This window comes from Mauremys reevesii, linkage group 10 (assembly GCF_016161935.1).
Source record: "Mauremys reevesii isolate NIE-2019 linkage group 10, ASM1616193v1, whole genome shotgun sequence".
Classification (NCBI taxonomy): Eukaryota; Metazoa; Chordata; order Testudines; family Geoemydidae; genus Mauremys; species Mauremys reevesii.
The window spans coordinates 72,593,205-72,608,072 of record NC_052632.1 but is presented as its reverse complement, the minus strand read 5'-3'; the positions used below and the strand labels follow the sequence as shown (position 1 = coordinate 72,608,072).

The following is a 14,868-nucleotide window of genomic DNA, read 5'->3' as shown; positions in this document are numbered from 1 at the left end:
GGAGAGTGCCTAGCTCGGTGGGAATCTCTAACGAGGCTGTTAGAGCCCACGGCAGTAACAAATATTAATGGTGTCCATTCCCATAGTATCAAAGGCCATGTCTACATTGCCCCACGGTTCTGACTCCGAACTCAAGACCTTTTAAGCTCGTGCCACAGTGTCCCCATGGGGGAGGTTTGCAGCTCAGCACTTTAGTGCACGCTGCTGTTGGACCCCCTTAGGCTGAACAGTGGGGCAGTGTAGACATGCCCTAAAAGGCAAGAAAGTTACACAATGGAGAGGGGAATATTAAACCTTCACATAAGAACGGCCGTACTGGGTCAGACCAAAGGTCCATCTAGCCCAGTATCCTGTCTACCGACAGTGGCCGATGCCAGGTGCCCCAGAAGGAGTGAACCTAACAGGCAATGATCAAGTGATCTCTCTCCTGCCATCCATCTCCACCCTCTGACGAACAGAGGCTAGGGACACCATTCCTTACCCATCCTGGCTAATAGCCATTTATGGACTTAACCTCCATGAATTTATCCAGTTCTCTTCACAGAGTACAGAAGCTACAGATGAAATCCTGGTCCCAGTGAAGGCAATGGGGGGTTTGCCATGGACTTTAGTGGAACCAGGATTTCACCCTGGGTCCATACAATTGGATTATTCCATAAAATCAGATTACGCTATTTTGTGGCCGTGCTCCTAGAAAAGTAAAACAAGCAAATTGTTGCAGCCGTGGAGTGCATTGAATCACCTAAATCAGCTTGCTAGTTACCTGCAGTTTGAGCCGATGGCTGGGACAGCTGCAGAACCGGCAGAGGAGAGCGGAATGATTCCTACATTTAAAAAGTTTTTCATATGTGCCCTGCATAAAGCAACAGTTTTGACTCTAAGTGTGAGGTACACTCAGTCATCGATGATAAGGAGCCATTCAAGACAACAGCAGATGTGCTGAAGCCCTTTGGATTGCTCTTCAAAGCAAACAGGGAATGTTGTCTGCATGAGATCTCTGGCAAGATGTACTGGACCACTGCTAGTGGGGGAGGGGAGGAGCACTTAATCACTGATTTATTCCAGAGTGAGTGCTCTGGAGTTAGGGTCTGATCCTAAGGCCATGGGGATCTTTTCCATTGACTGCAACAAGCTGTGGATCAGGCCTAGTGAGTGAGTCCTTCCAGTCGTTGCTAGTCCTGATCTGCGTGAGCAGCTGTCCTGGACCGAGTTTTATTTACAGACGTGGCTATGCAGAGATTAATCTAAAACTATTCCTGGCTTGGAGAATAGTTTGGACTATTTCCACAACTGTGGTTTGAACAGGGCTACGCTTCACAGAGGCTATCCTGCTAAATGGAGTGGTAGACGTGTCGGTCCCAGGATATTAGAGAGACAAGGTGGGTGAGGTAATATCTTGTATTGGTGGGAGAGACAAGTTTTTGAGGCACACAGAGCTCTGCTTCAGGTCTGGGAAAGGTACTGCAGCATTACAGCTTAGCATAAATAGTTAGCACATATTCTAAGGGACCACCCAAGGTAGCCGTTAACACCTCTGAAGTCCTAGGACAAAGAGGCTGGAAGGTTTGGGGGGTTACAGATTGTTGTAATAAGCCATAAATCCAGTGTGTCTGTTCAGTCCATGGTTTGTAGTGTCTAGCAGAGTAATGGATTTAAGCTCCCAGGCTCGTATTTTGAAAGAGTTGTGCAGGTTTCCTTTGAGGACGAGGACTGATAGATCAATATTACTGTAACTGTAGTTCTTCTAGTGGCCTCTGCAATATTCCTTCTGCACCTGGATCTCCTTGTGGGAATATGCAGAAGCCACTCAAAGAAAAAATATTTGATTTCTCTGTAAAATTGGATTCCATGCAGCAGTTCTCAGTAATGCAACCACCAGACTTCCAGTAAAGAAATTCTCTTTAGGAGAGCACTTCCGAATCTCCCAGCAGATCCAGTCTAACTTCACTATAGCAGCTAATTGCTGTGTTATCTTTAATATGTAAACACCCAGTAATTAAGTTATCAGGAAAGCTACTATATTGACAATCAGTTACAGGATAAACTGATAGAAGAGGAGGAGGTGGCTGCAATCTCCATAGTACAACTATATCGAATATCTCTGAAATGATCAGATGATGAGCTGGAAACATACTTTAAGCTTCAATATATTTCCTCCCACTTCTCCAAGCTCCCCCTCCCCCAGCATTTTCTGAAGGGTTTAGTACTGGCTGAAAGGTGATTTTTTTTTTCTCCTGGAACACTATAAATAAAGAAATCTTTTCTCTCCCATCGTCTTGGGCCTTTTCTGAGTCTGAAGTTCTGGCAATCACTGGGTGAGATTCTGGCTGCTGTTGCATGATGCACAAGCAAAGAGAGAGAAGATGGCATAGAAAGCTCTATGCACCTTGGCTCACCTGTGCAGGGGGCAGCCAGAATCTTGGTATTTGCACCCCCAGAGTCCTAGGTTGGATAGATATATAGCAAACCCACGTCCCCAGGGACCAGGACCAGTGTGTGCATGCTGCGTCCTGGTGCATGGACACACCTTCTTGGGGAGTGCACACAGGGTGCAGCATTAACTTCCCCAGTACCAGCCCTGCACCCTGTGGGGTTTCTGGTGCCACTGGGGGTTCTGTGCCTTTCTCCCTTTGTGTTCAGTGAATGCAAGTCTCAAGATTCTGGCTGCCTGCTGCACAGGTAAACTAACCCCTCTTCCTCATCCCTTGGGCATTCGTGGAAGCTGTAATAACCAGGAGTGCATCCACCCCTTCTAGCAGCTAACCGTATAATTGCTAACCTGTACAGTGCAGTCTTCTGGTCACTTGAATAGCTGCCACCTTTCATCCCAGCAGTGACTTCTTTTCATTTCACACCTGTGCACCTTGCCATATGTTATCCCTTATGCGCCAACTAAAGGTTCAATAAATGAAGGAACAATAGGATGTCATCTCTGATACCATCAGGGAGTATTAATGAAAATTATTAATTTCTTGTTTGCTGAGAGCTGCTCCAGTGGGAGTCCTAACGTGTGATTAAAGGAACTAGCTAAAAGCAACTTATAAAGCTGGATTAGATACATGATCTCCTATTACGTTCCCTTTAGCTGAGAACTCTCTGAGAGAAGGGGGGTCTGGATTACTCTGGGTAACGTCAGAATTGGCAGGAGTGTTTTCTGACTGTTAGGTTTAGTTGGTGTCATGAATGATTTTAATCAGATTTAAATGGTGGCAAACATCACAGGCTTAAAGGATTTTAGCTTTATTGTTGGAGATTTACTTAGAAGCAATTTGGATTTTCAGGCATGAGCCTGCAATGCAAATTTGTTCCTGATGCCGTTCACAGGACCCTACATCTCAGGAACGGACCTTGTGTTTCAATACAACACAGATCCACATAGGAAAGGCCCAGTGCTCTTAGAAGTGAACCAAGGACTCCAGCATTCTGTTAAGCTCTGTCTGATGTTTTCCTTTAGAGACACTGTATTTTGGCTCCATTTCACTACATTGATTTCCAACAGATGAGTAGTGGGAAAACTACACATTTTTCATTTCAAAATGCTCTCTTGCTTAAGATACAGCAAAATAGCATATGTATTTTTGCCCTGATCTATATAGATGTAGTTTTTTCTTTCTTACCTACCATTCACCTGGCTCCAGCCCAAAAGTCAACCCGGATGTGGTCTAAACCTGTCTCCATTCTTGCTTCTGAGGCTATTAGTTCACACCGCGTGAACTCCTGGAGATCAGTATTTGTGTTTGCTATATTACTCTGTGTGAAATTGCTGGGAACGTGCTGTCTCTTGGGCTAGTGTTTGATCTGTGATTCATCCAGACCAGTACATAGGTTCTGGAGAGGATGATGCCTATGTACATTGTCTCTAACTCCATATAGTCCTGACACTGCCTGCAAGTCCGGTCCTTAAGTGGTTCTGTGTTATGTTGTGGCAAAGGATACCTTGCATGAAATCTGTGTTCAGATGATTTTGTAAAATATGTTTGACTTAGCCTGAAGGACTGATATAGTGTAAGAGAGAGAGCCTGGAACCAGTAGCTTACCAGTTTGAGTCCAGCCAGGGTCACTAGTGATTAAATGCTGTCACCTTCTAATAGCTGTTCTGTGGCCTATGTGAAAGGGGTTGGTGTTCTCAATGCAGCTTCACATGGGCTGATGGGCCACACCCACACGTACACAAAGTAACAAATGATGTTACTCGGCTCTTGTGTTGGCATTCTCAGCAGAGGCGCTGAGCATGGAAAATGAACGAACATTTTGTGTGTAGAGGATGGGTCCTCCAGAACCAGGTGGAGATGCTTTGCCAGCATGATGTGGGGAAGCTCATTCCACCCCACCACCACCTGCGCAGTGGATAATGACAAATCTTCCATCTCCAGGGGCAAATGACGCATTTCCCTTTGTTATATGTTATACGCAGTGTCGTTGTAGCCATGTTGGTCCCAGAATATTAGAGAGGCCAGGCGGGTGAGGTAGTATCTTTTAGAAGTTGGTGCAATAAAAGATATTACCTCACCTACCTCGCCCATCTTCCCTTTCTCTTCATCAATAACACGTCAATTTTTTCCTAAAATCTTGTCAGAAAATAGCCTCCGTGTGCATGCACTCTCTCCCCTCCTGTCTTCCATTTTATATTTCAGCTAAAACCACAGACATGCCGATTCAGGCTGCTCCAGTACTGATCTATATATTAATAATGACGTTATCCCTTGGAAGGCCACAGAGATGTCCCTAACATGGCATCTCAGTCACCTTCCAAGACATCTCTTCCTGCATGATTTAGCCATTCAAGTGCTAATTGCCTCTGATTAAGTCAATCATTTGCAGAGTGAGTGGGTTAATTGGGTATAGTGGAAGCAATCAATTTAATCAGCATAGCTGGTTCCATAGCTGAGGCGCTACAATGCAGCAGGACAATAATTGGTTTATTAGCTCCTGGAAGGCAGCAAAGACAGACTTGATGGCAATGGGAAACTCTTTTCTGTCTAAAATGGTCTTCAGGAAAGATAATTTGCATATTAAGTGATTGTTAGGAAAGGACTGATTAGTTAAAAGACTGGAAATTCTTGCATTTGAAATATGTTCATGCATAAGAAACCATTTTGGTGCTAGTGCGTGGAGACCCGGGCCCTGGCAGCCAGTTACAATGTGAAGAATATGCGTCCAGTCTCCAAGGAGACTGGTTGTTTCAAGTATTTGAGTGATCCTGACAGGTGCCAGAATGGCAGAACTAGCAGTGGAAGATTCATTGAGTCACAAAAAAACGATAACGCAAGTAGCTGCAGTGCCTCCCGCTGGCCTGGCGAGTGTGCCTCAACCTGATTTTTCAGGTACCACTTAAGCGAGCGAAAGTGTAGTTCAGTCTCCATGCTCACTCTGCGTTTACTTGTTTGCCTTTCTGGAGAGACTCCCATTTTATACAGGCCACTGAACAACCTCAGCTGGTAACAACTATCCGTTGCAACCGACCTGGTCCAGATATGAACCAGTGACCTAGAGGCAAAATCTCTCATTAGCAAGTCCCTGAGCCACTCACTTCCTCTTAATTGACATGGGGTTGCTGACATCTCCAATAAAGTCTTTTCTACAGACCAGTAAACACTTAACTGGTAGTAAGTGCATTTGTTCAAAGAAATGACTATGCAATTATTTGTAAGAAGCTGTGCAGCCTAAACTCTTTAGCACCACTACAGTCAGGGAAGAAAGAGCTGGAGACATTCTGTGGTAGATGAAGAGACCATTTAGGGCTTTATCCCGCAAACCCTTGCTTAGATGATTGTGATTAGTCCTTCGTAACTGAACAAGTCCCATTGACTTATCTGGGCTACCCCTGTGAGTCAGCATTGCAGGTTGACCTGGTCGGAAAACGGATTTTCTGCTTCTTGGGAAATTCTGACATTCAGCGTTTGTTTTCATTCTGAATCAGTAAGGTTTCGTTTTCCAAACCTAATAGCTTCCTCAGTAAAATGCTCTGCTTGTAGGAAAGCCCCTCCCCACCCCCATTCTGCAGCCAGTATTTTAAGTGCCTTCCGGTAGCTGTTTTCAGGATCTTTCAGACAGAGGCATTCAAATCAGAGCCTCTTTCTGACATATTTAGTTTGCCTAGGGAACCTGGATGAGTTCATGTTCAGTTCAAGTCCAAGTCAATGTTTTTTCTACTTATCAGTGTTGACAGGGGTGCAGACTCCCATTTTGGGCAGGCCAGAGAAGTAACTGCTAAGGACATTGCTCTAAAGGAAGGAAGAGAGAAATGAAGCGAGCAACGTGTTTATAAAAATCTGTGCCAGTGCATAATGGGGATTAGCAGCTATGGCAATAAAGCAACTAGGGTTCTCAGGACAAATATTTTGGTGGCCTCAGAGTGCGGCCACCAACTCTTGCTGGTGGCCACTCTCATGCTTTTTCCTAAAACAAATAAATATGCACATGCACACGTCCAAATCATCTAGCAAGTAAGCCCATTGTGAAAAGTGATATTAACAAATATTTCACCCCAAAACTCACCAGCTGTAGTGCTAAGGGGCAGCTCCACATTGCCTCACAAGCTTTGTGGGCCTCCTGCTATTAACGGCCACAGAGCTTCTACCTGTGCTCATGGGCTGCACACTGACACTGTGACCCCACCTGGTTAGGGCCTGGTCCTTTGGGCCCCTTCCTCTGCAGTCATGGAGAAGCTCCTGGCAGTGGAACCAGTGCCTGTTGCCTACCAGTATGGTGGGGGTGGCACAGAAGCAGCGTGCACTCCTGCTTGGCAAGGAGCCCCTGTGGGGGATGGGCAGAGTCAGGTAAGAGGATCATTTTGTGCTGGAGGGGAGGTGTGTGTTGGGGCCTAGGAGTGCTACCTCACCTAGCAAGGTGTGATAATCTCTCCTGAGCAGCTCTGCCAACATGCAACAGGCGTGGGAATTTTGTTGTGGGGGTTCGGCTTGTAGGGAAGGAGGATTGTGAAGCCTCCAGTGGTTGAGATAATCATCATCTAAACTTTGTCTGAACTGCAAAACTTCCGGGCAGCCCTGGAAACTGAGAGACCAGCGGTCCCCAGCTATCCTTTATCCTGGACAAAACATCTGAAATGTTGGCAACTCTGAAAAACTGGAGGTAAGATTTTGAAGAGGGGAAAAAAAAAATGCTTCCCCTCTATGCTCTGTTGGCTTTGATATTGGTCACCGTGTCAGGCAGGCATCAGATGTTCTTTCTGTTCACTCTCTCCTGGTAATATCCTTCCCCCCCTCAAATTCAGCCTCTGGCTAGCCTGTCATGCAGCTTCTTAAGAGGCGTTATTGTTTCCCAGATGCCTCATATTATTAAGTGCTGCTGAAATTCTGGAGCTGCCTCTCTAGTTTAAAGGGACGAATAGAAATGGCTTCTGATGTATTCTCCAATCCCTTCCATTAGCTCCATGCTGAATATTGATTTCCTCAAGGAAATACAAACACTTTAAATATCTACCCTTGATCTGTAAACCACATGGCAAATCTTTGAGAATAAGCTGTGTAACATTCGTTATTCAAGAGAGCAACCAACAGACACAGACCATCAGAACCCAGTACGTGTTTCTGCCTCACGTGAAGCAAATCTCGCACTTTCATATCATATCAACGAGGCGTCACCTACAGACTGTCTGTCTTCTGTCAGCACCCTCAAAGGAGAAACACATTATTCCCATTCAGATCCATCGTGTACAGAGTATGTAGCATTTTCACTGATGGATACAGACTTGACAGGTAGATGTGTCTTATTAGGAAGCCTTCAAAGCTTCAGTTCCTCATGAAGTCAAGTGAATTAATTTGTACCATGGTGGTGATGAGAGTCCTCTGGCATCAATCCGTGTATTTCATGCTCATCTTGATATTCTCAGCTGTTGCAGTTGTTGGCCAGGTTGACACTAGATACTAGCGGGCCACATACAGGCCAAAATTAGGTGTGGGATTGTTCAGCTTGCTGCTTCTCTTCTTCTTCTGACTGTTCAGCTTGCTACTGGCTCCCGTTTCTACTGCTTGGTGAAATGCACCCAGAGCTCCAGGTGCCTGTTGAGCTCAGATTTTTTTTTTTCATTAAAAAATGAAAGAAAAAGAGAAAAGGAAAAAAATGCTCCTGTAGTTTGAATTGGATTCTCTGTCCTCCAAGGACAGGAGGTCTATAGAGGTCATTGCAAAGGAGGGACTAATGGGGCAGAACAATTTTGGTTCCAACTCGCAGTTCTGCAGAGAATATTTGTGGTTTTTTTATATTCGTTCTTTGGAATCATACATGTCTCCATTGCTCGTGCTCGTGCAGTAGATCGTCAGAGGTTTAACCTAAAATGGCAGAGCTTTTCCAACAAAGGAGGAAGGAAGAGAGCTGGAGGGAGAAGAATTTCACCGACTACAGAATGTAGAGACAGTAGCCCTGCTGGGGCGATCTGGTAGCTGTAAAGGAAGTTGTGTAACACGCCCTGGTGATCCCCTGGGAGCAGGCTGGCTAGAAGCATGGAATAATGGAGCCAAATTTTGCTCTGATTTAAATTACTGTAAACCTGGAATAACTCCATTGACCATTTACATCAGTGTACCTGGGATCAGCCCTGAGGAAACAAACAGAAACTCATTTATCCTGAATGTAGTGCAGGTGAACAAGGCACAGGTGGTGGGTGGTGGGCTACGCAGCGTCTGAGGAAAACCAGTGAGCAGGATTTTGACTGTAAAGAATTAGTGAGGGGTTGCACACAGAGGTGGTGAGCAGCTCCTCAAGAGACATACTCTGCTGTGGTCTGAGGGACCAACTGAGACCCGGCATCAGGATAGTGAGTCTGTGGGACTCGTGGCACTTGGAAGTATTTCGGTTCAACCGACCTCAGGTAACGGGGATTGTACGGTGCTGTGTATGAGGTGGGTACTAGCTCCAAGGAGGGATCCTTTCTGTTACACACCTGCTTCCATAGGCGTCAACTACATGAGTGCTCCAGCCCCGGAGCACCCATGGGGGAAAAAAATAGTGTCTGCTCAGCACCCACCAGCCACCTGCCGATCAGCTGTTCAGTGGCGGGCGGGAGGGGTGGGTATGCTCAGAGGAGGGGGTGGAGTGGAGGTGGGACGAGGCGGAGTAAGGGTGGGGTCTTGGGAGAAGGTGTGGAGTGGGGATGGAGCACCCACCCAGAAAAATGAAAGTCAGCAGCTGTGCATGCTTCATAGCCGTGTGTGTGTGGCTGCGCACAACCTGTACTAATTTTAAATGATAGGACTGTCAATAATGTATTATGGGCTATCCCTAGAGATGGGTGAAAATGCAAGTGCTCTTCCCGGAGTGGTAGCACACATCTGTACCTACTGGCAGCCAAAGGGGTTGTCGGGGACGGCACGACGGGGCCCAGCATTTTAAAAATGAAACCCGCTCCAATATCTGACCCCGACAGAGGGACAAGGAAAAGAAAGCACTGCCGACAGGCTCTAAATAGTTCCATCACTTACATCTGTATCAAGTTATGGGCCCATTTATCATCCTGCATTCCAGCAGTCTGATGGGTATTTTGGATTTATGCTGTGCTGTGGAGTTCACATTCAGGATTAGCAACAGCAGGGTTTTCACCATTGCGTTTATTTATGCCTAACATTGATGACTTTGATTAACACTTCAGGGAAGGTCCATTTCAGCTTTTGGGAGACCAGTTGGCCTTTGCTTTCATAAATCCAGACGGGGTAAATATAGTTTGAAAAAGAAAGTTGTGTGACACTGGTTTACAGACTATAAACATCAGCACATTTAGAGGTTTTGTTTGTATCTTTAGCAGTAGCATATACAATTAAATGATCTTGCTTCAACCTCTCATCCATACAGAATATATTTATGCAGCTCAGACCTAGAAAGCGAATAGCACTTTTTTCCCCTTTCTTTTTGTCTGTGGTTTATATAAATTTGGTGTGATGATGGACATTTACAATAACAGTCACTGGTAGAAATTTCTGAAATGCACTCCCAGGATGGCATTTCTGTAAATTGCCGTTTTATAATGTGCATACAGATAATAGTCTGCCTACTAATACTGTAGCTGCTTTGCATATAGAGAAAGAGCTTAGTTACAAGTTAAAAAGCATTTCATTTTTTCACTTTACAATCCTAGCTACTGAGAGTCAATAATAAAAACTAAATAGAACAGAGAAGAGAAATTGAGAGCGAAATCTCGACGGGAATATTTTTATAATTAAGATCTCACACTGAAGGAGAGCATCAAACAGCTCAATCAGTATTTATAGTGATTATGTAGGAAACTGCTTGTAAAAAACAAACAAACAAAATGTTGTAAAGTAAGGACACTGCTTAAAATGTTATCATTTGGCTGGCTAAGCTGCATGTTCTGGCTGTTGTGCCACTGGAGAAGGGCATGCAGTGGTTAGTTGCCATTGTGTTCGCTGTGTGGGAACGCTGAGGTAGGATAAAAATCAGCCTTTTCCTGATTTGTTTTAAAAATAGTCGGAGAAAACAAAATCCTTGGATTGACTTTAGCACTGGTGAAAGCGGTGTGGGGAAACCAAACAGGAACAAATATGGGTGGTGAAAGCTGCTTCTTCCAGTGATGGTCCCTATTGTAGTCCACCAAGGGTTATGCGCATGCTTCCCCGTGATGTCTTGCTAAAGAATCTCGGAGCTGGATGGAACCACTCAAAGCGGGACAAAGTAGTTGAGTGTCCCATGGCTCAGTCAGGTGCTGATTCAAAGTCCACTGAAGTCAGTGGAAAAGTGGGGGTTTTCCCTGTTTTTTATAAGGTATTTGGAAATAGTCCCATTGGCTTCAGCGGGCTTTGGATATGTCCTGTCTGAGCAGACAGACACCAAAAGCAGTCAGCTATGTCCTTGTGGTTTTCTGTGTTATCAGCAACTATCCACCGGGAACTGGGTTTTATTTTTTCCCTCTGATTCCTTAGTAATGTCAACACTTGGGGCCAGATCCTGCTTTCCTCAGTTCTGCTCCTTGCACAAGCAAAATGAGCAAGATTCATGAGGTGAGACATTCTGGGGAGGTTGGTGTATTGGGAACCAATGAAAGAACTCAGCAGTGTCTCTGAAGGCTTCCCCAGTGTCTCTGAATACAATGTGCAATGCGAATCCCAGACCGCCTGTCAAATCGTGGTATCAAAGACTGCCGACCTTTGAAGCACAAGATCCAAAAGAAAGAGAGAGAGAGAGCAGAGTGAGGAAGGCACGTCTAAGGGGAAGAGTGGCTCTGTGGCCTGTTGGCTCTGTGTCTTGTAAAATGTTCATTTTTCAGCTTTTCTCTTTTAAAAAAAAAAGAAAACTTTTCATCCATGATTCTCTGTTATTTCTTTCCTTTGCAGGGTACAGAGAAGGACTTCTGTGGAAGAGAGGACGTGACAACGGGCAGTTCTTAAGCAGAAAATTTGTGTTATCAGAACGGGAAGGCGCACTGAAGTACTTCAACAAAAATGATGTAAGCATCTGGGGCCACAGCACAGTCACCAGAGGTTTTATTCACGTGGGTTTGTCTTTGATCAAACAGTCCATGGTACCATTTTGTCATAAGGAGTCACTAACTTTTCAAAGACGTCAGGTCATTTATTCTTCTACTGCTCTAGGAACAAAGCCCAAGGCCCAGATTTGTAAAGGTATTTAGGGGTTGCTGGGCCCAGTGGTGCAATGCTGAACTGATTTAGGAGCCAAAATCTCATCTTCAAAGGGGATTTAGGCATTTAGGAGCCCAAATCCCATCAACTCTCAATGAGAGTTTGGCTCCTAAGTGCCAAAATCCCCTTTCAGAATGATATTTGGGCTCCTAAATTAGTTATGCATAGCAACACAGCACAGCAACATCTAAATACCTATACAAATCTGGGCCCACATATGTGGAGTACTGCAGCTCCCTGATCCCATCATCTTTGTTTTCTGAGAGCAAGAAGTTTCTCTTGGCTCTAGCTCTGCGATGCTAGATCATAAGGAGCCGCCAATCTTCTCTACATCAGTTTTATGTCTGCGGCCCCACTGTGGTGGAGGCAATACCACACAACGGAGGAGAGGCTGCAGGCCCACTGTGGTGTTTGGATAGCAGAAGGAATTGGAAAGCCTACGGCAGCTGCAGTCCTTGGTTTGTAAACTCCAAGGGCATAGGGGGCAGGCAGTGAAGGGTTCTCCTTTGGAGTCTGAATGCTCCCTTAAAGACCATGACAAACAGTCATAAAGGAAAATGCATCTGGTTTTTAATATTTCAGTGTCAAGCTAGGAAGTATTTGTCTTCTTCTCAGGACTGGATCTCATCTAGTGAAACGTGGAGCCATTAAAAAAAATTACATTTGTGATGAATGGGCAGGAACTTTACTGTCATGCACTCACCAAGCAGAGAAATCCAATGTGCTTTCCTGGCCTTTTTACATAAACCCAGAGGTGCCTGGCTGTCCTTGGGCCCCAGTCAGTAGGGAAGAGAAGCTGTTTTGCCGGCTGCCCCACTGCCTGCTCTTGACACATAGCTGTGCTCTGTCTCTGGACAGTATTCCGTGCTGGAGGCAGCGCTGCCATTAAATGCATGATGGTGCAGCTAGTCTGTATGAATGCTGGATGAAAGTATGTGGTGAGATATGGACACTGGACATTATTTTATTTGTTTTACTCCAAATCCTCTCATTAGTTTCCCACACTACAGTTCTCCTTCTCACCCAAGTAGAACTCTTGTTAATGTCAAACCCAAGCAGTGCTGTGTCCCCCTCTCCCCTCCCCTCACAACTCCCCCTCACAACTCCCCAACCCCAATCTTGGTGCTAGTTCATTTAGTGGTGTAAGGAGTGACATTCAGATTCAATACTAACCAGCCGATGCATCAAAACAGTGTCACTTTTAATGCTGATCCCTCTCCCTCATGCCTCAAGCATTATCCCTCTGCTCCCCTGCACCCTTTTTTTAATGCCAGCCTTATTTCCTCAATCCTAGGATTTGCCAGCTGTTTTGTGTATGGGCTTAATGGTTGTAAGATCTTTCGTTAACAAGCCGTGGGCAAAAATTCTGTTAAAATAATAGTGGCTCGAGCCAGCAGCAGTCTTTTTTGGCTGCTTGATGAGCGATGGCGTCATGGAGGGGAATGGTAATGGAGGGAGGAACGTTTCTCCCGGTACTTTCTCCTCCATTCCCAGCAGCTAATTTAGAGGGGTGTCGCTGTCGTCATCTCCGCCACATGCTCTTTGAGGCAGTCCTGGTTTGTGGGTGGGAGAAATGCAATCACGGCCTAAAAGGAAGTGAGAGTCTCTGGTAACCCAGATGAAGTTTCTGTCATCCACTCCAGTGGTTTAAAAAAAAAAGTTTTCACAGTACTCCATGTGACGCCAGCACCAACCATGGGGGTGGTGGGAACCATATTGTCCACTCACTTCTGCCCTGCTTGGATTTCCCCACCACCTCACACATCCACATCCACTTTGAAACCACTTCATGGTAAGGCTTCATGAGCCCAGGGCTGCACACTTGTATCTGCTGTGAGGTGGGGACTTACCCTCTGGTCACTGGGATACAGGAGCTCAGCTAGTCTGACCATATGCACATGGTAAAAATCAGCTGCTCCAACTTTGTGGACGTCAGCGCTTGCCACGTTGTATTCGGTGGCGGAGCACTGTGCACCAGTTTGGAGTCAATTGTCACACAGCAAACTGGTGGATATGCAGTTACATGCCGCCATGCGCATCATCTCTGGCACCCTGCGTCCGACTCCACTCCCATGGCTCCTAGTTCTGAGCAATATCACTCCTCCTCATATCAGATGAGAGGCTGCCAGTGGCAAGTTACTGGAGAAAGTTCACGCCAACTCATGCCTGGCGCTGCACAATGACCTTTTTAAACCACCAGCGTCACGTTGCCCATTATGGTCTCATCCACCACGCCAGGATGTTAGGGCAGGAATGCTCTGGCAAGAGGAATGGATCTGTTATCATCCCCAGCCAGTCCCTCAGTTTGCCTACCTGGTTTTGACCTGCCCTGTCGCCAGTAGTCCCTGTTGAACAGGTTCCAGACCGGGCGAGGTCTCTGTGCAGCCAACCAGTATTGCCGGGGCCTTCGTTAAAACCCCTTGCGCGGCTGCAGCGCGACGCAGACAATGCCGCACGTGGTCGATGAATGCCTGCTGACTAGATTCAGCGGCGGCCTAGAAGACCTGCATCACACCACTGAAGATGCCATCACTTGGCTAGACGACCATGCACACACTAAATAAATAAAAGCACTTACAGAGCAAGATCCTTGACTGACGTCAGTGGGGCTACTTTGATTTGCACCAGCTGAAGTTCTGACACACGGTGCATAGGACTTTTAAGGCCTGGTTCTCCATTGTCTTACACCAGTTGCACCCAGTTGTAAGTGAAGGGAGCTACAGTGGCATAAAAACAGTGGTACCGAGTGGGGTCCTTAATCTTCAAAGGGCTTTATTCACTTTCAGTAGCTAAATCCACAGAGGGCCCCTTTGGAGCAGGTTAATTGTTAGACCTACTTCATATGAGTGGAACCTGTGCTACAGAGGTTCAGTGAGCTGCCTCGGAGGGAGTCTGTGTCAGCCCTGGGATTAGTGCGCAGGAGGTCCCAGCTCCCAGACTCCTACTTAGACCTAATCCGTCAAACAGATCTAACCAGAGAAATAAATGATTTTCCTCCTTTGCGAGGGTTGGAAAGTGCTCTGCTGTCTCTTGCTCTGCCCAAGGACCTCCCAGTGTGGGGGCAGATAAGAGCAGTGTGAGGAGTTCAGTTAAAAGCAAACAAATGTGTTTGTGTAGGAGAGAGAGCACGACCCGTGTGGAAACTGGCACTTTGTGTCCAGACAGCTAGCGTGGCTCTAAGAGATTCATTGTCATTGGCAAGGCCAGGCCAGCAGTGGACTGGTCCAGGATGCTTGGGATGCTGAAAGCATCCTGGCCT

General features: G+C 46.0%; 1 protein-coding gene across 2 annotated transcripts in view; it reads left to right on the top strand.

Moving 5' to 3' along the window:
- ADAP1 (ArfGAP with dual PH domains 1) overlaps positions 1 to 14,868 on the top strand; it is a 95,931-nt gene that overhangs the window by 59,118 nt on the left and 21,945 nt on the right. For both annotated transcript variants that reach the window (XM_039493288.1, XM_039493289.1), the window contains exon 5: positions 11,304 to 11,416. In XM_039493288.1, coding sequence (XP_039349222.1) covers positions 11,304 to 11,416 — 113 coding nt within the window. The remainder of the gene's footprint in view (positions 1 to 11,303; positions 11,417 to 14,868) is intronic.